The 27,427-nt window shown below is 56.4% G+C and overlaps 9 protein-coding genes across 9 annotated transcripts; 2 read left to right on the plus strand and 7 right to left on the minus strand.

Moving 5' to 3' along the window:
- Positions 1-129: 129 nt before the first annotated feature.
- Positions 130-904, minus strand: C7974DRAFT_323661 (TIM21-domain-containing protein; the record flags this gene model as incomplete). The annotated part of the gene is made up of 2 exons (XM_046138915.1): positions 130-549; positions 599-904. The coding sequence occupies 2 exons, from the start codon at positions 902-904 to the stop codon at positions 130-132; spliced, it is 726 nt and encodes a 241-aa protein (XP_045990922.1).
- A 158-nt stretch (positions 905-1,062) lies between these two features.
- On the plus strand, positions 1,063-2,890 carry C7974DRAFT_86640 (P-loop containing nucleoside triphosphate hydrolase protein). Its single transcript, XM_046147417.1, has 3 exons — positions 1,063-1,263; positions 1,320-2,696; positions 2,843-2,890. The coding sequence occupies exons 1-2, from the start codon at positions 1,198-1,200 to the stop codon at positions 2,571-2,573; spliced, it is 1,320 nt and encodes a 439-aa protein (XP_045990923.1). The 5' UTR covers positions 1,063-1,197; the 3' UTR covers positions 2,574-2,696; positions 2,843-2,890.
- On the plus strand, positions 2,817-3,754 carry C7974DRAFT_86612 (RmlC-like cupin domain-containing protein). The gene has a single exon (XM_046147416.1). It carries the CDS (start codon positions 3,061-3,063, stop codon positions 3,646-3,648), a length of 588 nt encoding a protein of 195 aa, XP_045990924.1. The 5' UTR covers positions 2,817-3,060; the 3' UTR covers positions 3,649-3,754.
- Positions 3,755-3,789: 35 nt separating this feature from the next.
- C7974DRAFT_406511 (coatomer WD associated region-domain-containing protein) lies at positions 3,790-7,025 on the minus strand. Its single transcript, XM_046143148.1, has 9 exons — positions 6,836-7,025; positions 6,756-6,789; positions 6,697-6,702; positions 6,602-6,646; positions 6,438-6,551; positions 6,252-6,382; positions 6,158-6,203; positions 4,936-6,103; positions 3,790-4,885 (listed from the first exon to the last, which is right to left on the minus strand). Exons 1-9 carry the CDS (start codon positions 6,851-6,853, stop codon positions 3,862-3,864), a joined length of 2,586 nt encoding a protein of 861 aa, XP_045990925.1. The 5' UTR covers positions 6,854-7,025; the 3' UTR covers positions 3,790-3,861.
- Positions 7,026-7,700: 675 nt separating this feature from the next.
- On the minus strand, positions 7,701-11,057 carry C7974DRAFT_324179 (uncharacterized protein; the record flags this gene model as incomplete). Its single annotated transcript, XM_046138946.1, has 5 exons — positions 7,701-9,228; positions 9,295-9,825; positions 9,943-10,021; positions 10,382-10,596; positions 10,936-11,057. Coding segments are annotated over 5 exons (2,475 nt in total), but the record flags the coding sequence as incomplete, so codon positions are not given.
- A 1,659-nt stretch (positions 11,058-12,716) lies between these two features.
- Positions 12,717-12,953, minus strand: C7974DRAFT_288757 (uncharacterized protein; the record flags this gene model as incomplete). The annotated part of the gene is made up of 1 exon (XM_046137633.1): positions 12,717-12,953. A coding segment is annotated over one exon (237 nt), but the record flags the coding sequence as incomplete, so codon positions are not given.
- A 4,248-nt stretch (positions 12,954-17,201) lies between these two features.
- C7974DRAFT_406525 (mitochondrial ATPase) lies at positions 17,202-19,423 on the minus strand. The gene is made up of 3 exons (XM_046143149.1): positions 19,114-19,423; positions 18,103-19,067; positions 17,202-18,043 (listed from the first exon to the last, which is right to left on the minus strand). The coding sequence occupies exons 1-3, from the start codon at positions 19,214-19,216 to the stop codon at positions 17,672-17,674; spliced, it is 1,440 nt and encodes a 479-aa protein (XP_045990928.1). The 5' UTR covers positions 19,217-19,423; the 3' UTR covers positions 17,202-17,671.
- A 410-nt stretch (positions 19,424-19,833) lies between these two features.
- Positions 19,834-22,402, minus strand: C7974DRAFT_406532 (palmitoyltransferase-like protein akr1). Its single transcript, XM_046143150.1, has 5 exons — positions 22,023-22,402; positions 21,175-21,972; positions 21,055-21,127; positions 20,744-21,008; positions 19,834-20,697 (listed from the first exon to the last, which is right to left on the minus strand). Exons 1-5 carry the CDS (start codon positions 22,218-22,220, stop codon positions 19,884-19,886), a joined length of 2,148 nt encoding a protein of 715 aa, XP_045990929.1. The 5' UTR covers positions 22,221-22,402; the 3' UTR covers positions 19,834-19,883.
- A 254-nt stretch (positions 22,403-22,656) lies between these two features.
- C7974DRAFT_438089 (P-loop containing nucleoside triphosphate hydrolase protein) lies at positions 22,657-27,120 on the minus strand (the record flags this gene model as incomplete). The annotated part of the gene is made up of 4 exons (XM_046145237.1): positions 22,657-23,778; positions 23,833-26,258; positions 26,312-26,810; positions 26,857-27,120. 4 exons carry the CDS (start codon positions 27,118-27,120, stop codon positions 22,657-22,659), a joined length of 4,311 nt encoding a protein of 1,436 aa, XP_045990930.1.
- Positions 27,121-27,427: the final 307 nt, after the last annotated feature.

The raw sequence follows: 27,427 nt of genomic DNA on the forward strand, positions 1-27,427 counted from the left end.
TCCTTTGAGACGCTCCCCAGTCTTCAGCAAAGATTGTCGAGCAGCCCAACTGCAGGGGAGTGAAAGCAGCAAAAGTAGATTTTTAGGTTCTCGGCATTGCAGCGCGCAGCTTGGAGTGGAGCTGCTGTTCTACCACCACCTCGCGCCGAAGATCTTCGGGGCGACATGGGCCTGTTTCTCTTTGGATGCCAGATCGATCCTGCGATGCCCTTTGACGTCGAGCGCCAACTCGGCATACTCGTACGAAGACATGCTCGGTTTCTTAATCATGTGAACGTGTACCACGCCCTGCTTCCCGTTGCCCTCTACGAAGAAGCGGAATTTCAGGTGCTGGGTGCCCCACTGGTCCGTCTCTTCTGTGCTGCGAATGGCGCGATTTTTGACGTAGCGCGCCAACGAGCTCTCGCCGTAGGCGGAGATCTGGGATCCCTCGCCAAGCAGCTTCTGGCACCGGGGGTCGTCGCGGATCCTGTCGGTGGCGTGGTTGAAGTGTGCGATTTTGGAGTTGGGGCTGAAGACGTCGTGGAAGAGGAAGTAGGTGACTCCGCCCTGGAATTGTCAGTGCGGTTGCTCAGGCCGTGGCTGCAAGAGGACGTACGGTCGCGACGACGCCGATGACGACGACGATCAGGTTGAACGACTGCTGGGTGGTGCGCACGACCTTCTCGCCCGGCGACAGGGCAGTCCACGGCACCTGGCCCGAGTCGCCAGTCAGGGTGATGGACCGGCGCGCGGGCTGCGGGATGGGCGTGCCCGGGTAGGTGGGCTCGGTGGCACGGGTCTGGTGCGAGGCGGACAAGGCGCGTCGAGCTGCCGACGGCTGGATGCGCGGGAGCAGCAGGGCGGGGCGCATGGCAGGGCGCAAGAGCAGGGCAGCTTCGGCGGGGCGGTAGAGGGCGGCCATGGCGGCGGTAGTGGGAGTGGGAGTGGTGTATGGCGACGCGTGCGCTGTGCTGCGAAATGCGAGTGGTGTATGGTCGCGGAGGTGCGGCGGGCGTGTGGCGCACGACCGCAAACTGCAAGCGCCGAGGCAGGGCGCCGGTTCCTGAAGTTTGGCGAACAGCGCATCGCAGACAGTGCATCGCGGACAGCGCTGCCAGCCCTCGACCCCCAGCCCCAGCCCCAGCCCTCGCCGTCCCCTCGCCCCTCGTCCTGTTCACGTGCCGTGTCGTTGGCTCGAGCCGCGCACGAACAACCATGGCGTCCAACAAGAAGAGCAGCCTCGCGGGCTATCTGCCGGACATCCTGATGGCCGCCGCCGCAGTACACCGCCCCCTCCGCGCACCGCGCCCGTACTTCTGTACTGACGCCGCCCGCAGCCGCTGATCGCGTACTTTGTCATCCGCAACCTGCTCGCGCGCCTCGACCCCGACGCGCAGCAGAAGGAGGAGGCCCGCGCCAAGTCGGCCGCCGCCACGCGCAAGCTCGACGCCATCCTCAGCAGCAAGCGCCGCAAGAGCCATGGCGGCGACGGCGACTACGACAGCGACGACGACGACGCGCGCGCCCGCCGCCCGCGCATGCAGGACCTGGTGCTGAACAGCTACGAGCAGAGCATTGCCATGGAGGTCGTGGCCCCCGAGGAGATCCCCGTGACCTTTGACGACATTGGCGGCCTCGACGCCATCATCGAGGAGCTCAAGGAGTCGGTCATCTACCCGCTGACCATGCCGCACCTGTACGCCCACTCGTCGTCGCTGCTGAGCGCCCCCAGCGGCGTGCTGCTGTACGGGCCGCCGGGCTGCGGCAAGACCATGCTGGCCAAGGCCCTGGCCCACGAGTCGGGCGCCTGCTTCATCAACCTGCACATCTCCACCCTGACCGAGAAGTGGTACGGCGACAGCAACAAGCTGGTCAACGCCGTCTTCAGCCTGGCCCGCAAGCTGCAGCCGAGCATCGTCTTCATCGACGAGATCGACGCCGTCCTGGGCCAGCGCCGCAGCGGCGAGCACGAGGCCAGCGGCATGGTCAAGGCCGAGTTCATGACGCACTGGGACGGCCTCGCCTCCTCCACCGCCGCCGGCAGCAACACCCCGCAGCGCATCTGCATCCTCGGCGCCACGAACCGCATCCAGGACATCGACGAGGCCATCCTGCGCCGCATGCCCAAGAAGTTCCCCGTCGCCCTGCCCAACGCCTCGCAGCGCAAGAACATCTTTTCCCTCATCCTGCGCGGCACAAAGATCGACCCCGCCCACTTCGACATCGAATACCTCGTACGCGTCTCCGCCGGCATGTCCGGCTCCGACATCAAGGAAGCATGCAGAGACGCCGCCATGGGGCCCGTCAGAGAATACATCAGGCGCAAGAAGGCAGACGGCTCGCTCAGGACCAGCAGGGGCGTCCGGGATGAGGACGTGCGCGGCCTCCGAACAGAAGACTTCTTCGGCCGAGGGAAAGGCCTGAGAGAGATGGAAGCCCTCGACGAGACGGCAGAGGAGATGAACACCCGGAGTCGGCGGATACACACAGCTTCCGAGTCTTCTGAGGAAACCAGCACCGACAACAGCACCACCAGTGGCGACGAGAAGTCGCCGCAGTACGATGACCCTGAGCCCTCGGCCATCAGGTAGCGTCTCTTGATTATTTCAGTCATTTGTTTCGATGCACATATTAGGACGGCGCTTCAACGAGCATTCTCATCTCATGGGCGGCGTTCTTCAAGACCCGAAACTAGACTCTAGATCTCCAACACTGTACGAACAATTTCAAGCACATGCACATCTACAACTCTTTCGTCTGGACCAGTGTCTGAGGGAGCCTCCTTCCGCGCGAGGCAGCTGCAGCCGAGGTCCTAGTCCCCGCATTCACCCCACCCGTAGCTTGCTGAACGCCTGAGCAGATCCACATTACAAGCACGCAACATCTCCTTGCACTGTTGTCATCGACAGACCTGTTATTCGACAGTGCAAAGTACAGCGCCCAAATATTTGAATCTAAGATCGCGCATCGAACCGTCATCATCAATCACATGCAACACACGACCAAGCCACAAACAAATCGCCACAGTAACAGCTACAATTACAGCAATCCAGATCCCGCCGTCGTCTCCAGATCACAATGGCCTCCCCAGGTGGTTCAGCATCAGTACCGTCAACCTCAGACCACCCACCATCGACAGAAGCTCACCCGCACTCTCACAGCCATGCCCATGAACATCATCCAACCCCTCCTGAAGATGCCTGGAAGACCACTGGTGTTCGTGTAATCCCCGCCGACTCCCTCGAGGCCGTGGGCGGCGCGCACATGACGCCAGGCATGGACCGCAGCGCAGCTATCAACTTTGCTCGTGTGGGCGCGCAAAAACTGTGGGCGGGGACGGTACACATCCACGCCGGCGCCAAGACCGGCGCTCACCACCACGGGCACCTGGAAAGCGTCATCTACGTCCTGAAGGGCCGGGCGCGTATGCGGTGGGGCGAGAAGCTCGAGTTCACCGCCGAGGCAGGCCCAGGCGACTTCATCTTCGTCCCGCCCTATGTCCCGCACCAGGAGATCAATGCGAGCGACGATGAGAAGCTGGAGTGTGTGTTGATGAGGAGTGATAGTGAGGCCGTGGCCATCAACTTGCCGGGCCTGGAGCCTGCCGAGGCCCCGGAGACTGTAAAGTGGATTGATCCTACCCATCCTGATGGAGCCGGGGCGTAGACAGAAAGCTTTCGTAACAACGTCTTGTCGAGTACGGGTGCAGACTGACAGGCAGACGACTGGCCTTAGCGGGACTTGACTCTGGTATTAAAGCATTATAAAGGGCGTAACACAATCTCAATGACAAGCATGTTGGCGACTAATTTGAGAGTATTCGTGAATGTTGTGAATCATTTTGACCCATAAAGCATAGACCTAGGGTGGAGTGATCAACTACTCGCTGCTCTCCTCTTCCTCGTCCTCTTCCTCGTCGTCATCGTCATCTTCCTCCTCCACAGCTTCGGCAGCCTCGGCAACCTCCTCTTCAGCCTCAGCATCCACCTCATCGTCCTGCACCAGGAGGTCTTCAACGACGCCACCCTCACGCTCCATGCGCAGATATTCATCCCACTCAGGGAACATGTCCTCGTCGCCCTCGCCATCCTGCGGAGGCACACCGATGAGCTTCGCGACCCTGCTTTTATTTTCTTTTTCTAGGCTAGCCTTCCACTGCTTGGCAAGTCCTGCTGTCGTACTAGGCTTGTACGTCTGGGAGAAAAGTACAGCTTCGGCGAAGCGACCAGTCTTGATGAGCAAGTCGGTACAGCCCTGTAGGTCCCCAATTTGCCAGAGCGCAGAGAAAGCGACGTTGTTCGCTGTCGCTGTCTCGGCGAGGCTGGCAAGCTCGCGCAAACCAGACTCGTCTGAAGTGGCAGAGTAAAGGAGCAGCAGCGAGCCTAGATCTTTGGCCTTGACGAAGCACTCCTGCGCAAGCTTGATGTCCCAGCCGGTGAGAGCAGCATCACCAACAGTCTTCCACTTGTGCTCTGTGTCCTGCTCCCGCGCAATTTCAGTGGCTTGCTGCAGGTCACCCAGTGAAAGCGCAAGATCGAACCGGTGCTCTGGGTCGGTGGCAACCTTGAGAGCCATCTCTTTGTACCCTTGGCCCTCCAAGAATCGAGCGATCTTGTTGTTTTGGTCTTTGGGCACAGAAGGTAATGTTTCCTCTGCAGCCTCCAGCTCTCCCCTGAGAATCAAAGTCTGGTACTCCACAACAGCCAGCGACAAAGCGAATGACACAACGTTCACATCCTTATCGGCAATGTATATTCTCGAGTCGCGGGCGAGGTATCCAAGAACGTAATGCGGCGAGTCGAAGTGGGAAATGGTGTAAGTCTGGTCACCAACTAGGTAGTTGAGACGGTTGGTGCTGTTGGTGTAGATGAAGCAATCGCCGACCCAGCAACCGGTGCGTACGCTATTGATCTGTCAGCTACATGAGCTTCGATTGCAGAACGGTGGACATACCTCTCGTTGATGTCACAGACGACCTCGAAAGCAGCTTCTGCGCCGTCTTCGTCGATCTCGCCATTTTGGAGCGCCTCCAGATAATTCTCCCTCGAGAATCTCAGAACGTAATATGTATCGTCTGTAGCCAATGTCACGAGCTCGCCGCTTTCTGACCAAAAAACGCTCTTGGGTTCGACTTCGATCCTGCGGACAAGAGCTCCAGAATCCCAATCATAGAAGCCAATACCACCCTGACCCTTGACTCCAAGTAGGACGCCACCGCTCAAACCGTCGGCAGAGAAGCCGACGTTCAACACGCTTCGTTCCTTGAAGTTGCGGAAAATCTTGACGCTCGTAGCTGACTCCCGAATAGCGTAGTCCTTGTCGTGCTCCTTCGATGCCCAACAGAAATCCAGTGCGGAACCGAAGGCCTGGTTTCGAAGCGCGAGGGCGGTGTAGATAATGTATTCACCATCACCACAGACAGCGACGAAACGGCCGTTCGGCGAGTGAAGCAGAGACTGAGGATAGATCTCGGTCGAGCCAAGGTCTTTGGAAGGCAATGTAAGGCGTTCCGCGTCTTTCAGTGAATCGTTGCCCTTGATTGTTGCTGCGAGAATATCATTGTGCTTTGCCCAAAGAATCTTGCCACCAGCATCCATGCTGACTGCTGGCTCTTCTCGGCCCATGGAGATGACTACAGCTCCATCGTCGAAACCGAGCGCAATGCCATTTTTGCTCTTCTGAGATGCCACACACCATGATCGCTCCAGGCCATAGTTCAAAGACTGTTCCAAGCGGTATGTCGACGAGTGCCAGATCTTGATTGTGCCGTCTTCAGAGCCCGAGATGATGACGGGGAGTTCGGGGTGATAAACAGCGAAGCTGACGTTGGACGTGTGACCCTCGAGAGTCGCAATGAGGGCTTTCGTAGTGTAGTCCCAGACCTTGACTGTCCTGTCATCAGATGTTGTGAGGAGGTAGGGCTTGTCGGATTGGGGATAGTAGTCAACGAAATTGACACCCTTGGTCTCGTGCGCTTCCAGGGTGAAGTTAGGCGTCGAGCTGCCGAGCGACCAAATCTTGACTGTGCGGTCGAGACAAGCGGAAGCAAATGTATTGGGGTCCTTGGGGTTGATCGCAATGCCCATAACGTAGTGCTGGTGGCCGGCGAATTCTTGCACGCCTGTATCTGGTCAGCAGCAGGTCCTCGGATCTCTTTGAATGTAGGCAGTCATACACTTCCAGCCCTTCTCCCAGTCCCACAACTTTATTGTCATGTCATCCTAGAAGCGCGTCAGTCAGGCACCCTGCTGCTCGGTCTCGCGACTCACGCTGGCAGTCAGCACAAAGGGCTGTGTGGGATGAACGGCGATGGCGCGGATATAGTCGGGGTGTGCTTCGAAAGATGTGACCTTCTCAGAGGTGTTGTAGTTGTAGACACGCATCTGGAAGTCATCGGAACCTATTGTCGAGCCGCGTCAACGTAGCTTTCACATGAGACAAGCCAAGGGTCGCACCTGCAACAATCCAGTTCTTCCGCGCAATGAAGCGACCAGCGCGAACGGGGACATCGGTGAGCTCGAATGTCTTGACAATCGACTGTGAAATGTAGGACCAAATGTGAACGTGTCCTGCCGCCGTCAGCCTCGGACCACCATTGCGGAGTCGCAGCCATTCATACCGCTGTACAGGGTCGTCAGGATCCACGGCTCGGTCGGGTGGAAGTCTTCGAGGTTGTTTAGTATCGGGGGCGACGTGGAGAAGCGCAATTCCTACCAATGCCTGGCGGGTGTTAGCATGAGAGCTCGAGGGCGTTCGCGGTGCAGCCTGCTTACCCTTGACTCGCTCCGAGCGCGCAAAGAGCTGCCTCTGTATCCAAGTAAGCGCGTGTCCGGGCTTCGGGTGGCGGACGTACCTTGACGTCGAGACGCATCTTCGCAGCTGGTGTGTGCGGGTGGGGGAGGTGTGGGATGGGGGAGACGTGGCTTGTTGCAGCCAGTCCGTGGGAGCGCAGGCAAGGACCACGTGTGCCGGAACGTAGACCAAGAGACAGCTACGGCGGCCGAGGAAGCGCTGGGAAGAGAGGTTGCGTGTGGAGTGGGAAGGGCCCGCTCCGTAACCACCTCCGCGATGCTGCATCTGTGTCCGCTGGTGCTTGGCAGGGCAGGGTTCAGGGTTTCCCAAACGGGCAGTTTTGAAAATCATCGATTGCAGACGAATGCGCAACATCACGCTTCAGCCCTGATCGGGTGCGCCATAGACACAGCGCAATGTTCAAGTGAGCAGCCATGTCGTAAACTTTTCTCGATTCTCCTCTACAACTATTTACTCGAGATAACCTCCCCTCGAGTGCCAACTGCACTCATCTGACGGCTTCCCTTCAATTGCATAATAGATACCCTGAATCGTGCCCCAAGCCCTCCATTGCTCATGGCGAACTGCCATTGCGTACATCGACAAGAGAAAAAACGGTCTCGCCGCTATTGAGCAGAGACTGGTATCTAAGAAGTGAATATACAGAAAGACTCAAAATATGTTAAAGTAAAGTATAGGAGGTTGGAGATGGGTTCAACGAGTGTCCGAACATAAAAGCAACGATATGTGAGAGAATTGAGTGCGGCTAGATGCGAGACGCAGACGCTAGCATTGATGAGGTTGGTTCGCGAGATGAATGCTGAGATCGAAACACATTGGTGGTGACAGACATGCGCGCATGCCGTCATCGTAAAACCCAAGTCTGACCGAGGTCGTTATGGTAGGACGTGCAGGCGGCCAGGCGCTCAGTTCCAGCCGAGCGAGTTCTCTGCCATGACGGGAGCTGAGATCTGCTGAGTGCGTATGCTGCGTCCTTGACTGCTGTCACTTCCACGACTACCGCGACTACCAGGCGTCATGCGGCCATCGCGAGCACCACGCATCCAGGCAGCTGCACCGCCGGGAATAGAGCCGTACGTCATGCGGCTTGTGCTTGGAACTGAGCTGGAGCGCTGGTGAGCGATGCGCTTGTTGCGGTACCGACGGGCGACGAAGAACATAGCCGCACCGTAGGCCATGGCTCCAACGATAGCTCCTGTTGCGATTCCTGCGCTAGTGGGATTGATCTTGCGGCTGGCACCGGCATCGCCTCCAATAGCACCACCATCGCCAGCGCCTCCAGTCGATGTTGCGGCAGGGTCTCCGCCGCCAACGTTCGAGCCTGCACCAGGAAGAGTGCCGCCAGCTGCAAGAGGACAAGCAGTGTTGATCAAGTTGGTGAGATCATTGACAGTGGAGTCCTTGTTGTGCCAGAATGGATCAGCGGGGTTGCGGAGCTGAGCTGCAAGCTTGGTCTGCAAGTCCTTGGGAATGGTGAACATTGCCATAGTAGTAATGAAGCCTTGGTATTTTGTCGTGTCAAGCGGCTTCAATCCGTAGTTCTTGACGTCAGAGACGGAGATGTTGAGACCATCAGCAATCGCCTGAGGCAAGTAGTGGAAGATCTGACTGCCGCCATTGTTGGAAGACACGAATGGGTAATTCAACGGCCATTTGAAGCAAACCTGACCCATGAAACTGTCTTGCGAGACTTCGGGGGGAACGCCACCAGGGGGAGCAATCATTTTCGGTAGGCTAGAGGGAATACCGCTGCTTGTAGCAGTAGGAGACGCAATGGTAGAAGGCTCTTGGACAATGCTGGTGGGAATGAAGAGAGAAGTATCTGTGTTGGTAGCAGTGGGCAAAACGGTTCGCACCGGTGTCTGCGAGCTTGTGACCGTCGGGATAACGGGAATTGGGATCGTGGCAGAATCGACTGCTGACGTGGTGCTTACAGCAGATGGAGAGATACTGACAGATGCAGGCGCAGACGGCGATGATGAGAGGGACTCCGATGGCGACAGGGTAGGAGACGGCGCTGCCGATGGAGACTCTAGCCCAGTTGATACAGACCCAGATGCAGATGGGGATACAGACACGGTGGCAGATGAAGACACAGAGTCTGAGGCGGATGGAGACACAGATCCTGAGGCGGATGGAGACACAGATCCTGAGGCGGACGGAGATACAGAAGCCGAGCCTGATGGCGTGACTGAGGCCGTTTCGGTAGCGGACAAAGTGATGGTCGCACTGGTCGATGCCGAGCCAGAGGATGAGAGAGTCTCAGACGCTGAGATAGACAATGAGATGCTGAGAGTCTCGCTCGGCGAAATTGTAGCGCTTGAGGAAACGCCAGTCCCAACCACAGTTGACGACGGGATAATGCCAGAGGAAAACCCTGTTCCGGAGATAGTGGACGATGGCAAGATGCCGGATGATTCGGACAGTGAAGCACTCGCTGAAAGTGTGACGCTTTCTGTGCCGGAAGGAATGGGCGCAGTGAGGCTACCAGAACCTGACACGGTCGCAGAGGGCAGGATTCCAGACGATAGGAGGCTAGACGAGAAATCAGACGCAATGCTAGACACGATGCTGCTGAGATCGGAAGTCGGGATGGGCAGAGGAACCGACGCGGTGGGCAGGATGGACGCTGAGGTGAGCGCGGATTCGGCGCTGGATACCAGGCTTGATACAACGCTGGGCAGGGCAGAACCAGTTGGCAAATCAGAAACCGCCGACGACAGAAGGCTGGAAAGCTCTGAGATCACTGATGGAGCGACCGACGGGAGGATTCCCGAAGCAGACGACGATTCCGTGATGGTAGCCGATACAGGGGCAGTAGGGTTGAGTGACCCAGAGCTAGGAATGACGCCAGTTGGCAGAGCCTCAGAAATTGCGGAGGACAGGAGCGATGTCAGATCAAGCCCAGAGCTGACGGATACACCCTCCGAGGTAGGGATAGCGCCCGACGGCGAAGCCTGGCTTGTAATGGTAGCAGATACAGACGAAGACTCTGTGCCGAGTGCAGTGGTAATGCCAATGACTATTCCACTGGAAGGGAATCCGCTGGAGGGCAGAACACCAGTAGGGACTACGCCACTGCTGGGGAGGATGCCAGACTCAACAACCGAGGTAGCTGTAGGCTCTGCAGTGCCAAGAAGCGATGACAGGAGAGAACCAATCAGGCCAGCAGAGGAGGTGGGCCGTACGATATCAGAAGATGATGGCAGAAGCCCGGTGGAAGCAGCTTGCGATGCCTCAGGCAGGAGCGATGAGAGAGCACCGTCAACGAGACCAGCAGACGAGGTTGGCAGGACAATCTCAGAAGCTGGAGGCAACAATCCAGTAGAAGCAGCCTGCTCTGGACTCTGGGCGGAAGAAGTCGGTAGCACTATCTCGGATGCTGGAGGCAAAGTGCCGGTGGAAGCAACCTGCTCGGGGCTTTGAGTGGATGTGGTTGGTAGGACAATCTCAGAAGCTGGGGGCAGAGAACCAGTAGCGGCAGGAGCTTGAGCAGATGAGGTTGGCAGGACAATCTCAGAAGCCGGCGGGAGTAGCCCAGTAGAGACACCTTGCGACACCTCAGACAGAAGCGATGAGAGGGCACCGTCAATGAGTCCAGCAGACGAGGTTGGCAGGACAATCTCAGAAGCCGGGGGCAGAGATCCAGTAGCGGCAGGGGCTTGAACAGATGAGGTTGGCAGGACAATCTCAGAAGCCGGGGGCAGAGATCCAGTAGCGGCAGGGGCTTGAACAGATGAGGTTGGCAGGACAATCTCGGAAGCTGGAGGCAGCGACCCAGTAGAGGCGACCTGCTCAGGGCTTTGAGCAGACGAAGTTGGTAGCACAATCTCAGACGCTGGCGGCAGAGAGCCGGTAGAGGCGACAGATGTAGGGCGTTCGACAGAGTCGGAAGTTGTCGACTGCAGGAGGCTCTGCGATGTACCGGGAACGATGAAAGGACCGAGAATGCTGGATGTCTGAGAAGCCGACGCCACAGACGAAGGGGCGGTAGAGGAAGTCCCAGAGAGAATCACATCGGGTAGTGTGCCAGTAGGAGCAACTTGGTCGCGCGAAGTCGACGGTGCCTCAGTTGGCTGAACAATCGACTGTGACGCAGGCAAACCACTGCTTGAGGGGAGGAGACTGCCCAAAAGAGACGAAAGAAAACCACCCGTTGTCTGAGATGGCTCCTGGGGAGCGGACGACTGTGACGGCACAGAGGGGGAAGACGATGCTGTGGGCAGGACGATCTCTGAAAGTGGGGGCAGCAAACCAGTCGATGCATCAGTGGCGGACGATGAGCGGGCAGGTGCCGGCTCAATAGTGCTCGAGGTTGTGGGCAAAACGATCGCCGAGGACGGCGGCAAGACACCTGTGGGGCGCTGCGCGACAGTGCTACTCGCCTCTTCTGCCTCAGTGCTCGAGCTTGTGGGCAAGACAATCGCCGAAGAGGGCGGCAAGATACCAGTGGGCGCAACTGAAGGCTGCTGGACAACCTGAGTGCTGCTGGAGACCTCAGTCGCAGTCTCAAGCTGAGACTGAGAGGAGGATGCGACCTGCGAAGTCAAGGAAGACGATGTGGGCTGCACAATCTCGGAGATTGGAGGAAGAACGCCAGTTGCGGCGGCAGAAGATTGCACGCCCTGAGTACTGCTAGGCACCTCGGATTCGGTATCAGAAGGAGTCTGAGAAGTGGGAGCTGCTGGAGGCGAGGGCGAAGAAGAAGACGTTGGCAATATGATCTGCGAAGACGGGGGAAGCGTGCCAGTCGCCGCAGGCCTTTGCGCAATAGAACTGCTCTCGACCTGGGTAGACGACAGCTCCTCGGGCGCCGAACTAGGGGCAGACGATGATGGCACAACCACAATCGAAGTCTGCTGTTCTGGTGTCAAGCTTGATGCGGAGGAAGGCTGTACATTCACAACGCTGGACGTAAGCTCCTCGGGTGTCGAAGTCGGTGCCAAGCTACGTACGGAGGAAGGCAGCACGTTCGCAGTGGTAGACGTGAGCTCCTCGGGTGTCGGGCTACGTGCAGAAGAAGGCTGGACATTCAATATGCTGGACGTGAGTTCTTCGGCTGTCGAAACCGGTGTGGCAGAAGGCTGGACGATCGCAGTGCTGGATGTCAACTCCTCAGCTGTCGAAGCAGATGCTGAGCTAGGCGCCGAGGAAGGTTGAACATTCACAATACTAGATGCGAGTTCCTCGGCTGTCGAAACCGGTGTGGAAGAAGGCTGAACGATCGCAGTGCTGGATGTCAACTCCTCGGCTGTCGAAACCGGTGTAGAAGAAGGCTGGACGATTGCAGTACTAGATGTCAACTCCTCGGGTGTCGAAGCAGGTGCTGAGCTAGGCGCCGAGGACGGTTGGACATTCACAATGCTGGATGTGAGCTCCTCGGGTTTTGGGCTAGGCACAGATGAAGTACGAACGTCCACAGTGCTGGATGTGAGCTCCTCGGCTGTCGAACTTGGTGCGGAAGATAGCTGAGCAATCACAGAGGAGGTAGGCTCTGCAGGTGTTGAGCTAGGTGTAGAGGAGGGCTGAACGACCGCGGTAGACGTAGATTCCTCAGAAGCTGAAGCAAATGCAGACGAAAGGCTGGAGACGACCTCTGATGTGGTCTCAACAGGGCTGCTTGATGGCGCTGGCGCAGAAGATGCGACAGAAATCTCTTCTGCTGTAGATGCCGAAGACGAGGGCAAAGATACAGGGGCAGACGGCACTTGAGTGCTGCTTGTCCCAGCGGGAGTTTGGCTACTTTGTGGCGTCGGCGTCACAGTGATTGACAGAGGATCGAGGGATGGATTCGATGCATCCTGCTCACTCTGGGTGGAGAAGACGCCGGGCTGCGATGGGGCGGACGACGAGGATTGGGAGTTGATGAAAGACCTGAACAACGACGTGAAGTCGGGGAAGTCGTTCTGCCGCTTTTCGCTGCTCGAGCTCGAGGATACAGGAGTCGAAGACGAGGAGGGTGTTGCGGGTGCCGTAGCGTTAGCTGCGTCTGTGTTGATTTGGCGCTTTACGTGACGCGGAAAGTAGTATCGAGGTTTGCCCTGTGTCTGCTTCGGCTGCGGGGCCGGCATGGCCTCTGCGACTGTGCCGACGGGGCCTGAGCCGGACATACTGGCCAAGGCCAGGGTAGCGACCCATACTGTGGTCGAGCGTGTCATTTTGGTAATTACTGTCAGGCACTAGATCCTTATTAAGATATGTTCAAGGGGTAGAGCGCGAGCAAAGTCGGTGCACCTGCAAATGTAAGACACAGACGTTCGCAAACGTACACCAAGGACTAGCTTACGGTGTGTTCCTGATCAAACGAGTGTACTTGACAAGAGTCAAAGATGGATAAAGAATGGACCTGGACTGGTGTTAGAGCGGTGCATGCCAGCAGTGTAGGCCATACTCACTAGACTGTCGATGCAGCTAGGAATGTGACTGAGGCCTGGGTAAAGGTAGGCGTAGCAGTCGCAGTGAGATCCGTTTTCGTGGTGGGTCTATGCCGTCATGTTTGACATGAACCAGTTCCAGAGAGGCGCGAGAAGACGTCGTTCCAGTGGCTCGGCGTCTGTCAAACACAAGTGCCACGCGCCAGCTGTCAGCGAGCGATGCACAGCGACAACAAAGAGATTGTCGATGCAGCAGGCGCTCAAAGCACGGAATCGATCGCGTGGCGCAGAAGAGAGTCTGTTGCAACAAAGACTCGACGACGTTCGTTCGGCGTGTGGAGTCGGTGTTCCTGATCGGCGTTGAAGCTTGCGTGTCGCGCAGGGTCTAAAGCGAGGCGGGCCAGCAACGTCGAAAAGCGATCTACGGCGGTTCAGGGCAAACGAATGTCGGCGGCGTTGGGGGTAGACAACGGTCGGATTACTGCAGGACTGCTGCTTCAAATCGAAGGCAAGGCGTTCAGGAAGGAGTGTTCGTGATTCGGAGAATCGTGCAAAGGGAGCGTAAGCCCAAGGGCGGCGGTGGAGGTGCGGTGCGGTGGTCGAGTGCGCGAAGGGGTCTCCACGGGCAGCCACGGGCGGGTGATGCACACTTGTAGTCGAGACCAGTAGTGCGCACTACGTTCGAAAGCTTGTCGGCGGGTGGAGAGAGATGCTGGTGTCAAGGACGGCGGAGTGGCAGGTGGAGAAGGAGAGGCCCAGCAGTCGGTGCCCGTCAGCGACTCAGTCGCACAGGCGGGTCAGGCTCAAGGGGGGATCCGTCAAACGGATTCGTCCCGACTAGGTTAAGCCGGCAATACTGCGTAGGGGTTTAGACGGCGCGTTTGTTGCATTCGATAGCGTCCGCAAATAGGTCCGCGCGCCAGGCACGAGTGCACGATGCAGACAACGACAGCAGCAGAGCAGTGAGCAGGACAACAGGCAGGCAGGCAAGTGGTCTTGTGCACCACCACTTTGTCTCGAGACTCGGCCACCTGCCGTGTGCTGCCCTCCTCCTGGTGGCTCCCTGCGTGGCCCGTGTAATAGATTGCTTTCCAGCCGCGAGGCCTGCATCTCTCACGCACTAGACATGGGGAACAAACTACCTTGCTCTCGGCACCTGCCAAAGCCCAAAATCACCACCTGCAACGTGCTTTCTGCTTCGCTCAACGGCCACCAAGCGCAGCAGCTTCTCGTCGCATGCGCAATCCGTTCGCAGATCGTGCAGCGGCCGCACTCCAGTGTTGAGCAGACCATGAACGCCTAACCGTCCAACCAATGGCTGTCCAATCAGCGTGCGCGAGCTCCTTCGCCCCTGCTCTGCCCAGCTTTCATTTACGGAAGGTGGAACCAAGGGTGCTGTGGCTGTTCGAATGAACGCCTCAACCAACACTGAACGCCGCTCGTCCCGCGCTCTGCATGTCCCAAATGTACGTTTGATTGCCTCTACTCTGTTGCAATAAATCATCCCAGGGCTCGCAGATGGGGTGCCGTTGTTGTTAGCCGCGACGCTGTGGTTGCACGGTTTCTCACTGCTGACAATCCTTCCACTGCAGACCACTTTATTGAGCTGCAGCCGCCACGCCTGCGCTGAGCCTTGTGCAGCCGAGCGCCTTGCCGTGGCTGCGCGTATCCTCCAGGTGTTTGGCCCACCTGCCACAAATTGGACTAATGAGACTATTGATTCCTCGACTACATCCGACTTTGGCGCCGCGTCCACTGCGCTCGACTGCTACTTTCTCGACTCTCTGGTAAAGTTTGTGCCTAAAGCTGACGGCAGTTTCGATATCTGGCCGCCCTGCTAAACACAGTACCGATGTACTGCCACGCTTGTCCTCAGGCACACCAACGAGGCAGCCTCCGGTCCGTGCCTCAGCCAACACGTTACCAGATACTCGCAGACTTCGACGGTTCAAACGAGGGCTCCTCCCGCTACGTCTCGCTTCTTGTGAAAGCCTGGCCTCTTGGGTCCCATGTCTGCTCGCCTTTGCGAAGAGGAACTGCTTCCATATTTGCTCCCTCGGGCGGCGCAGCGCGTTTCAAAAAGTTCGGTAACTTCTATTCCTGACCTTGACTCTCCGCACGACATGTTCACTTTGGTTCAGTCACCAAAGCTTCTAGTGGCGTTCTTTGCTTCGCTTGTCCGTGATGGCTTCCCAATTGTGACCACTACGAACGACGCTGCTGAAGCCACCCATACGATCACGTGGCGTTTCAAGCTCATCTTTGATAGTGCCGTCTGGTTAGCATTTCATCGCTTGGCAGTCTCCCACGCCTCACGGTCCTCTCCCGATTCCTTGACTCGATCCAGACGGAACGTCGCTGGGTCGATCTACCTGAGGACCGAGGTTCTGGCCATCTGATTTGCAACATTTCGCCCCTTGCATTTATTCTGAAACGAACGCTCGGCCGAATACGCTAGGCCTCGCCAACAACCCTTGCGCAAGTTGTGAGATGCTCATGGTTGACATCATGGGCTCTTGCACTCCCAACGGAAGAGATCACAGGTGACTCGTGCAAAGCTTCTTCGTTCAAGAAACCATGCTTATAGCATAATCCAACGATCGCAAAAGTATCGCCGCTTCATGCACTGTCCAGCTTCAGTGAAAGATCTACACGTACGTTTTGAAACATCAGCTATTAATTGCTTGTGTACAAACGGAAACTATAACGCTCATCTTATCCCATTTCATCTCCATTGTCAATACTCAATACTAATCCCATGCTTCCAATGTCTATACACAAGCAGCATACTATTGCATGTAGCACAATATCAAGGCCAGAAATGTGCCACGTCCCTGACCTACAATGTGCTGTCCTCATTCTGTCGTTCGCTCAGCACGGTTATGGGACGGACATCGGCTTACGAAACGCATAGCGCTCCACCACCCAAGTGACATGCCAACGTGCTGGTGGTGCCATCCATCATGACGTCGCGTCGAAATGCACATCGCAGTACGTAGCTTGGCACCTGTACCACCGCAGTCGACTGCTGCGACGAAATGCCATGATGCGTGAGCCAGGCCTTTGTGCTTCCACGCGCAACGTGTCGGCAGTTTCGGTCGAAGCGTGGAGCTACATATGCGTTCCTTCTTCGAACGGCGTGGTAGCACTGCGGTCCGCGCCATACGGTCATGCGAGATGTATGCGGAATTTGACATTGCTTTTGGGCTTAAAACAGATGGTTGGCTCGCGGTGGGTTGGGTGCTGTGACGATGTTCAGCTTTGTACTACCAACTGAAGCACTGGTGATTTATCATCTTGCTCAAAGAGATTGCTCGCTCGACAGCTTGGACTTATTTGTCAGGCCATGATCGATGGCCTAGAACCTGACAGTGTGCTGCTACGTCGGTACTCCGAGAATTGGAATAGGAGAATCGGTTTATGGTTTCACATCTACAAAAATGGAGTACAGACTATAGCGTGAAGTCGAAGACGATGTCCAAAGTGTAGTCCTCTCCGATGTATTGAAAGAGGGTGGATGTAGTGAGGTCAATAATCCTGGAAAGAAAGACTCGAGGATACCTCCATATATAAAACACGAATCGGGCTATTTCGAGAGTGCGGTCAACATGGAGATTTCCTAGACAAGTAAATATGCAGAGAAACAATGATGATAGCCCTCAATTCTTTTGTGACACACTTCTACACATTCTTGAAGTCGAGTCATGTTACTGTCTTTCAAGACTCCCCTTCTCGTAAAGCGTTTGCCATCTCAAGTTCACTATAGCATGCCCGTCACTGCTGGATTAAACCAGAAAGAGTTGGATGAAGGGGCCCGCGTCTGCGGATAGGCCTGCTACGGATGTGCGATGCAGTCTATGTCCAGATAATAAGCAGGCAAGTGAATAGAGTAGGGACGAAAAGGGTGGGTCAGTCTACAGCCACTGTGATCGCAGCGTATGCTATTCAGTGCGTCGCTCTATAAGACCCGTAGGTAGGATAACTCGAGGTGGCATTGCTGTGGATGACACTGTCTTGTGATCACTAGAATTGCGTGGACTGAGCATGCTGATACACCCAGTAGTCTTGGGACCTTCAAGGCCCTCTGGCAGCGTTCGAGTACTCGAACTCCGAGACAAAAAGTTGTCTGTGGACAGGAAATGGTGTCGTCTACCGAAAGTACCAATTTAAAGTACGTGAATTGTACTAACTCTAATGTGAAATTTTACTTGCAACTCGACACAAGTAGTAGTCGAGTATAGGATGCACGTCTCAACGCAAATTTGGATCAGCACACAATAAAGGAAGCCGCTACTCTTTTTACAGTACTTTTACATGGTGATGAGGGCAACATGATCATGGCACGATCAACGCTTTATCTACTGAGAGAAAAACAGTATATCGCGTCTGACATGAGCAACAAATATAGCAAGACGGACAGGCTCAAGTTATGTCTCTAGATGCACCGCAATCGCAACGCCATAGATGCATGTATCGCTAAACGCAGTTCCATGTCCACGGTCTCACATGAAGTCCTCGCGCCAATGACTCCTAACTTTCTGCCAGGTATCTCGCTCCTGCTTGCCGCCCAACTTCTCCAAGCCCAATCCGCGCTCAACCCACTCCTGGCTGCCCATTTCAGTCAACCTCGACAGTGCGCGCGCAAAGGCGAAGCGCTCCTCGTCACCGGAGAAGATGGCGCTGTTTTTCAGCATGGTCATGTTCATGCCCAGATCATCCATCAGGCTGCGCATGGCGTCGTCAAGATTTTCGCCCGGGTCGGCGGAGTCAGGGATCTGACCTTTCTGTTTGGAGGCGGAGAGAGCATCGGTCATTTCGTCAGCCGAGAGGAAAAGTTGTGTCAGGGGAACTTGGGTTGTAAGGACGAGCTTTGCCTGGGTTGGTCAGCGGGGCCTGTGCTATGAGTCTGAGTAACTGGAGGGAAAGAACTCACCCTGCTCTCGTAGAGGGCGTCTATGAAAGTGATGAAGCGGCGGGCCAGATCACGGCTCTTGTGGTTCATGCCAGGCACGTCGGTGATGATAAAGGCCTCGTATTCCTTGGTGAGTTCCAGATAATCGGCGGCGCCTGTGGCGCGGCCAATGATCTCGTCAAAGCTGAACCACGCACACTTTCCACTCGCTTTTGGAACCTCGATGTCTCTCCCCCAGACTTGGTGGGTCGCCTTGTGCGGGGGATCGTTGTCGAAGTCGCCTAGGAACCTGAACCAGCGCTCTGCGTGTGTCTTGGCGCTCGGGTCGAGCGGGTGGTGGTACACGCCCGACGGCGGGCGCGGAATCTTGCGGTAGTCGGTCTGGGAGTCGAGGTTCAGGACAGTCAGGCGGCGCTTGAGCAGGTTGATGCAGGGGATGAAGCTTTCTCGCTGGATGCCGTTCTTGTACAAGTCGTCGGGGTGGCGGTTGCTGGTGGTGACGATGACAGTGCCGTGGGCCATCAGAGCCTCCATCAGGCGGCGCAGGATCATGGCGTCGGCAACGTCGGTGCACTGGAACTCGTCGAAGCACAGGATGGCCGAGCGCTCGGCGATGTTGGCAGCGACGTAGGGGATGGCGTCGATGTCGTTGCCGTGTGCCATCTTCATCTTGTGCAGGTCCTTGTGCACCGACTGCATGAAGGCGTGGAAGTGGATGCGGGTCTTGCGGGTGATGTCGGCGGGCAGGGTGTCGTAGAACAGGTCCATCATCATGGTCTTGCCGGAGCCGACGTCGCCGAACATGTACATGCCCTTGGGCAGGGTGGCGGGGATGGGCGGCAGGGCAGGGGTGGGCTCGGCGGCGGAGAGGAAGGAGAAGAAGGACTTCTTGGGCGGCTGCAGCGACTCGAGGGTGGGCTGGCGGACGGGCGGCTGTTGGTAGGCGGCGAGCATGTCATGGAGGTCCTGCAGGTTCTTGATGATGTCTCGCGGCGGTCAGTGGGCTGCGTCGAGTCGCGCGGGCGGCCGTACTTCTCTGGTGCTCGTCGTCCCTCAAGCGCCCCGCCTCGACGCGCGCATCGTACTCGGCGATGGGCCCATGGCTGCGCGGCGGCGCCGGCGAGTCTGCTCCCATCAGCACCGTCCCACGTCGCGCGGCACGTCTCACCTACACTCCTGCGCTGCCTGCGCGTATCCGCGGGCGCCAACCGACGGCGCCTGTCCGAGCGCGGCAGAAGTCCCAGAAGTCATCTGAGCCGTAGGTCTCGTTCCAACCGAGCTCTTGCCAGCAGCGCCTCGCAGGCTGCGCGCGCAGTCGGTGCATACCGTCCGTCTCGAGCATACCGTCCGTCTCGAGCACGCTGCGGCGCGCGCGCTGGTCGCCAGCATCCGCCGCGGCGCAGCGGTGCGCGAGAGGGCGCTCAGCCCGCGCAGCACCTCGGGTGATGTCATTTGCGAGCGACGTGAGGGTTCGTGTGGGCGCAGGTGGCCTCGCTATGTCATGGCCCGGCTGGGGGGAAGAAGCACGCTTGGGGGGGGGCACTGCGCGGTGCAGAAGCCACTGAGGCAGTCGTCAATTGTCAAACATGTGCCCGCAACCAAGGTTCGGGCTTCGGACCCTCTAGCGCTGCGCCTGGCCGTTCCGCGCGGGTAGTTTTCGCGACACCCTCGGCATCGGAAATAACGTGGCGCAGGCGGCGGCTGTCGGGGTTTGAAGTTGCGCCGAGCGCACGCACCATCACGATATACGACATTCCATCTTCTGTGCGTGCATGGCAATGCAGCTGCTTTCTCGTTATACATTACACTTCCTCCTCCGTCCCGACGCTTTCGTACCTCTCCCCTCCCCCGCCTCTCGCGTACCTCATCTTCGGGATGTCCTCCACGTCATACAGCCGTGTGTAGTCAACCCTCTCGCCGCCAAGCTTCGCAAACCCGCCTTCCTTCTTTGCAAACACCGGCGCCCCATCACACCAAAAGTCTTTGCAGTTCGTGACAATGCCTTGTGAGAAAGGATTGCCACGCCGCTGCCGCCGAGTGCGCGCTTGGCCGGCGTTGGAGCCGTGGAACGCGATAGCCACAAATGTGTCCAACCCGAGTAGTCGCTTCCACTGATCCCATAGCGAGTGCTGTGCCTGCGCGCGTTTGGGCGCATCGCCAGTGTCTTGGCCAGACCCAAACCCGTTGGTGGGTGCACTGCCTGCTGCACCTGGGCCTGCTGCCCCTCCAGCGACGTCTTGGGAGGTATCGCCTGTCGTAACAAACGAGGTGACGGCGTCGGCGGCAGTGTGAGAGTTGAGGTGTCCGCGCATCGACTCGTAGGTAGTGAGATTACGGGCAATTTGCAGAAGCTGCACGCAGAGAAGCATGCTGACCCACGTGAGTTGAAACGCTGCCCAGATAGAAAGAATGATGGTGAAGGGGTCTTTGTTGAGTAGCTCACAGAGGTCGTCAGAGAGGACGTTGCAGTCGTCGTTTTTGGGTTTGGGAAGGTGGTCCAGATAGCTCCAGGCCAAGCGAAGCCAGGCCAGGATGCCGAGTTCCATAAACAGGACGTAAAAGACAAAGTGGCGGTGATTGTTGTTGGCAACGCAGTTGTTGACCCAAGGGCAGTGGCTGACTACATTAGCTTTGCATCATGGCTCATCTCAAAACGACTTACTGGTCACTCTTCGCAACACAACGCTCGCATCGCTTGCAGTGCTTGCTGCGCAGGGGTTTCCTGACCAGACAGCTTACACAAAAGTGATGCTCATCGAATTGTCGCAGCTCCATCAGCTCGTCAATGATTGCCTTGGAAGCACTCCTGCTCGCCGACTTGGGCACGTAGCCTGGGTCGGAAGACATGGTGAAAAAGTAGAAGTAGGCCGTAAGTCCGTAACATGCTGCAAAACCAACGTTGGTGAAAAATGAGCTTCGTATTGTTCCTGGCGGTGTTAGACTTGGGCACTGCGTTGGACTCGAGAACATTACCTGGCAGAACCGTAGTGATGTATCGCACACCGACCCAGAACAGAGTGCCTGCAAAGATGCCGGCTAAGAAGGGCTGCAGCAGGTTAGCGTGCGTGTAATTCGAGTCGGGACCAGACGAACGCTGTGATGTATGTTGCGCATGTTCGAGGGCCCCCACTGCAGCAGCTTCTGTGCGGCCATCTGCATGACATAGCTCGATATCAGCGCCAAAGGCACACCAACAAACACAGGATAGTAGCTAACGAGCCACAGGCCTAGGAGTAGTATGGCAAACGGCCAGAAGAATATGAACCTCGACAGAAACCACCTCGTGTCCTTGACTCCGGGAATTGGAAACTCCTTTGGACTGCCGTCTGGCTTGTAGCCAGCCTCGCTCAACGCCCTGCGCCACTGTCTGGATGTGTTCATCTCCTCGGCCGTCACTGCGGGCGTCTTGCCGTCGTTGTTCTTCGCAAAGCGGTCTGCGCCATACTCCAGCAGCTTCTGTATGCTCCCCTGGCTGCCCTTGACCAGCGCCCAGTGCAGCGCGGTGAAGCCTTGGTCGTCTGCGGCATACACGTTCGCGCCCCAGCGCAGGAACAGGTCGACACAAGAGGGATAGCCCTTGTAGGCGGCCCACATGAGCGGCGTGTGGGACTGCGGGTCGGGGATGTCGACGGGGATGTCCTGGTGCAGCAGGAGGGCGATCTGGTAGACATTGCCGTCGAGGGTGGCCGAGTGGAGCAGGTTGAAGCCCTGGTCGTCGGTGAGGAGCGGGTCGGCGCCGTGCTCGAGCAGCAGGTTGACGACGTAGTAGTTGCAGCGCTTGGCGGCCCAGAGGACGGGCGTTGCGACGGCATCGCCGCCTTTGGCGTTGATGGGCGCGCCGGACTGGATCAGGAAGTGGCAGAGCGCGTAGTGGTTGTTGATGGCGGCCCACTGTGGATGCTGTCAGCCGTGTGCGCGTGCAGAGGGTCGCGGGTACGCACATGCAGCGGCGTGATGCCCTGCTCGTCCGTGTACGTCGCATCGAACTTGCCGCCGTCGAACAGCTTCTGGATGGCGGCAATCTCGCCCAGGCGCGCCAGCTGCATAATGTCCTCCTCGACGGGGAGGCTGGGCTTCTTGTCGGCCATGTCGTCGAGCTCATGCTGCCCGCTGGTGCCGGCGGTGCTTGCGGCGGCCATGTCGGGCGTCCGCGTGGTCGGTGAGGGCGCTCGCAACGGCGGGCGTCTGCGCTCGAGGGTGGTGCCAGGTGGGTGGTTCGGAGGAGCCCTCTACTGCGCTGTGCACATGACGAGCCGGTCGCTTGCAGGTCCGGTCAGAAACGCCTCGCCGCCTGCGCAGAGCTCACACGTCGGCATGCACGGCATCGTCGAATCGCGAGCGCGCCGGGCCCCTGCGCTGCTGCGCCTGCCTTTCCGCCTCGGTGGCGCAGTGCCGCGCAAGCGTCGGCCGCCCGTCACCACCAGTCACAGCAGCGCACACAGTGCACACAGTGCACACACTGGCAAGCATCCACCACACAACGTGACGAAGCACACCACCACAAGTCAGGATCAAATCAGAATCACAATCAAAATCAACAACAAGCTATGCATCAACACACCGTCTCGTGCCCCCTCACGCCAACATCTCACTAAACTCACTCCCCTCCTTCAACATGTCCTCGGCCTTCCCTGCCTTGATCAACCTCCCCTTCCCCAGCACAACACAATAGTCCGCGTTCTTCACCGCTTCCAGACGGTGCGCAATTGTAATCACCGTGCTCTCCTTCATCTCCTCCCTCAGCACGCTCTGAATGCGCTGCGCAGTCTCAAAGTCGATACTCGCCGTCGCTTCGTCCATGATCAGAACCGGACTCCTTCGTAGCATCGCCCTGGCAAGACCAACTAGCTGTCTCTGGCCCTGAGACAGCCCTTTACCGCCGCCCTCAATATTAGTCGACAGTGTCCAGCCGTGGCTGCCGGCGATCTTGGCGAGTACCGCTTCGCATGCGCCGTCTGAGTACTCGTCAAGTGGATCGAGATTCTTGCGCATGCTGCCGGGAAAGAGGACCGGCTCTTGCGCGAGGAACGTGACGCGGCTTCGCAGTGCTTGTTTATTTACAGTGGAGATGTCGACGCCGTCGATGAGGATGCGGCCGCTTTCCGGGACAATAGTGGCGAGGAGCGAGAGTGCAAGCGTGGATTTTCCAGAGCCGGTACGACCGATGACTGCCGTATTGCTCCCGGCTGGGATTGTAAGGGAGACGTCTTGGAGAGCTGGGTCAAGATTCTCTGCGTAGCGGATGGTAGCGTTTTCAAAGATGATGTTGCCTGTGTAGGTCGGCCAGTGGGCGGGAGGGTCGACAACGCCAGGCGCTTCCTGCTCGAGGTCGAGGAGTTCAATGACACGCTCCACGCTTGTGAACTGCATTTCCAGCTGACCGTAGATTCGGCACATGTACTCAGTATACATGACGAATCTGCTTGCTGTAATCAATACAAAGGCCGTCAGTCCCGGAGAAATGCCCGTGTACACAGCAATGAGTGTCATGACAAGCGTAGCGCTCGCAGACATGGTGCTGAACCGGAACGACAACCAGGCTTGAAGCGACCAATAGAAATGATCGTTCTTCTGGAAGTTGTCTACAACCTCGATGACTCGGGCCTGGAAGCGTGGCTGAGCGTTGAAGGCGCGAACCGTGGTCAAGCCTTCAACAAGTGCGCCAAAGTTGGACATGAGTGGGGAAAGGGACACCATCTGTCAATGTTAGTACTTGAAAATGCCTCGTACTAAATGCACCGTGAAGCTTACCTCAAGGCGCCTCAAGCTCTGAGATGTCGGCAGGAAGCGGTAGAAGTTGTAAACGAATCCACAACACAGCAAAAGCCCGAAAGCGAGAAACGCTGGCGTAGAGGACAGAATCACCACGATGCAGCTTACAAAGCCAATCATCTGCCATCCAAAGACGGTGAATGCGGAGCTTAAACCACCATCTACAGTGTTCATGTCGCTGGTCAACCGATTCATCAGACGCCCAACGGGGGTGACGTCGTAGAATCGGAATGTTGCATGCGCGACCTTGTCCACTGCCTCTTTGAAGATTGCCTTTGCGGCATTGTAACCCACTCCAAACATAATCACGTTTGTAAACCAGAACAGCACAGCTGTCCCGGCAACAAACACGAAGAATACCCACAACCACGGCACTACGTCTTCAGTGGGTGGTGGTAGGAAGCCGAAAACGCCGTCGCTGTGTTTGTTCTCGTATCCCTCGCCCCATGCTTTGACGAACCAAGTCTCAGCGACGTCAAGGAATCTGTACAGTGCCATCACGACGATCGAGATAGCCCACCATTGTAGCGTACCAGCCTTGATGTAACGCCAGTACACTCTGAGCTTGACCCCGCCTTCAGCCCGATGTTCGTCTTCGATGAATTTGTCAGGAATGGCAGCAGCTTGCTCTTCTTCTCTCTTCTTGGCCTCTTCCTCCGAGAGTGACTCATTTGTCTGCGCTCTCTTCAGCGCATTCCTGTCATCCTGCTTCGTAGGCTCGTGGATGGTTGCTCGTCCGTGGTCAAGCTGTACCCATTGCTTTGCCAGGTCGTGGCAGAGCTCGGTCCGATGTGTAACCAATACGGTAACTCGGCCTTCAACTAGTGAGCTGTTGAGCAGATTGTGTACAATGAAGTCAGCAGTCTGATGATCCAATGCAGACAAAGGGTCATCGAGAAACAAGAGCTTCGCTTTGCTGTAGACGGCTCGAGCGAGTGCCACACGAGCCTTCTGGCCCCCTGACAGGCCAATGCCATTCTCGCCAATGTTTGATAGATCACCGTGCTTGAATTCGACCATATCGGGTATGAGCGCGCAAGCTTCCAAGACCTGCTTATACCGTAGCTCATCGTAAGGCTCTGAGAAGAGGATGTTGTCGCGGATGCTCATGCTCTGTAGCCATGGAGTTTGAGCACAGTAACCGATGACTTGGTCGGGACGAACGAGCTCTCCAGCGGTTTTGTCAAGTTCTCCAAGTAACGCCTGTAGCAGCGCTGTCTTGCCCGAAGCTACCTCGCCATATATGACAGTCAAGCCTAATGGAAAAGATAAGGTGATATCCTCGAGTACGCTCTTCTCCACCCCTGGCCATGCAAACGATGCACCTTGTAAGCTTAACTCATCGACACCATCGGAGACCAAAGCAACATCTTCCTTGTCAGGCTCAGCCATGAAAGCTTCGATGCGTCCCATGGCGATGTAAGCATTGAGTAGAGTCGTGATGAGGGGGGGTAAGGCTCCCAAGTATGACTCCAACAGCCTGAACAAGTCGATTGCTGGAAAGATGAGATCGACGCTGAGTGGTTTTCCGGCCAATTTGGTGAACGCGTAGAAAGCGACGGCTGGGAATAACCCAGAGCCAAACCTCATGATAAAAGCCAACGAGGTAGTGAAGATGATTTGCAGAACGCGCAAATGCAGCTCTGCCTGCCTGGAATCGAGGATGCCCTTGAGCCATGCTTCATGCCAACCATACCAGCGAAGATGTCTGATCGACTCGATGAACTGCGTAGTCCTCTGTAGCTTCTCGTCTGTTACCTTTCTCCGCTTTCTCTCAAAGTACACCTGGTAGCGTGCAAGGACGACACTGAGTACCTGCGTGAGCGCAAGTGCAAGCACCCCTAAAAGGCAAGACCATCCAAGCATGCGCCAGATGAGCAGAGTAGACCCAATTACTCCAAGTGGCTTGACTATGATGTCAGAGAATTCCCAAAACCGCTGTGAAATCTCGTAGACGTCGTTTCGCATAAGATTAAGGATCTTGCCCATAGATGCAGCGGCGTTTTCCTCCTCTTTTTCTTGTTTTTTATTCTTTGACAGCAGTGACCGGATGCGGAGCCAGAGTCTCCTGAGTTTGCTCTGAGGTACAGCTTTAACTGGTTGTGTGGATTCATTGGCTTCGCCGTTACATTCTGCACTGGTCTCGCCATCGGCATGGTCTTTACTTTCCTGTTTTGCACCGAGGATCTTACGATTGAGGGTCTTTTCATATAGCATTGTGATCAATTGACCTCGTGACCTTTCATATGCGCGTCGCTGATACCAGAGATTGAAGACGTTACACTGTGAGGACAGCAAGCGCACAAACAATGATATGAAAGCATATGTGATTGTAGCACTGCGTGGCGAAGTGACATCTTTCATCGAACCCAGCAGCTGCTGTAGTAAAACTGGTGTCAAAAGCGCTGTAGAAGGTCAGTGGTCGGATTCTCTATCAAGATTCATAATTCGAGCTTACTTGCACACAGTCGCAGCAGATTAAGACTTGTGGTTCGCAAAGCGTCCATACCATTAGCCACGAATATTCGCCGCGTGACTGATCCCTGTAACGTTCGAAAAGCTTCGTGAAGCCGTGCATGCTTGAACTCCCAGCCCAAATCCCATACGTCTTCATCATCCATCTTACGCGTCATTCCTTTTTCGATCAAAGGGCCCATCCACGATACAGTCATGTATTGGAGCGGAGTTAAGCTGTCCTCCGGCGTTCTGAGTTTCACCGTAGGTGGGCCATATACAGGACTAACATCTTCGCTTGGAAGAGCTGGATCCCTAAGAGGCATGTTGAGGATAACCACGATGCCCATGAGCGCTACAACAGGACCTAAAGCAAAGGCTGGTCGCTCGGCTTCTGATATCAGAATGGCTAGTTCGGAAAGCACAATGGAAGCGAACAGAAACAGCAAAGAAAGAGAAGCAGTTCGCGGTCGCCGTACCACGATAATAGCAACAGCAATAGCCTGTAACAAATCAGTGCTTTACATACTAGAGGATCTTCATACTCACCCAAGCGAGCGATGGAACAACAGAGAACGACGCCACGACAATGGGTAGATAGGCACTGCTGACTTGTTGGATGAGGCCGATCGATGCAACTGCTAATATCCCATAAGTTGACCATGCGAATTGGTGTCGAGACGAGTCTTTAAAATCATCGGACTGAATTTTGGTCTCCTTCAGCAGTGGTTTTGTCCATTTTGGCCGATATGGGTCAAGCAGTCGAAATGAATAGGTAAGTAATATCAGAGCTCCCACAAGAACTGGTATCATGGAAAGGTACGGAAAAGCGCATAGATTGAAAGTGGCCGTTCGGGAGTCCTGTTGACTATCAGCGACTTCCACGTACACCAAAACAAAGGACTTGCCCATGGATGACGGCATTCTGAAATTGGTGGAATTTCAAGTGTTGGGTGACGGTGGTGACCTTGCGCCAACATTGGTGTCTGTAATGAAGCCATGACGATAGCGTGGCGATGCCAACAATGGCGTGAACGCTGTATCAATAGCCTCGTTCCGCCTCAAGCTCGACCGGTCAACAATTGAGTCAAAGGAGGTATCATGAGGTTGCGTGCAGTTT

Source organism: Boeremia exigua (genome assembly GCF_020726555.1).
Source record: "Boeremia exigua strain MPI-SDFR-AT-0100 chromosome Unknown C7974scaffold_16, whole genome shotgun sequence".
Taxonomy (NCBI): domain Eukaryota; kingdom Fungi; phylum Ascomycota; class Dothideomycetes; order Pleosporales; family Didymellaceae; genus Boeremia; species Boeremia exigua.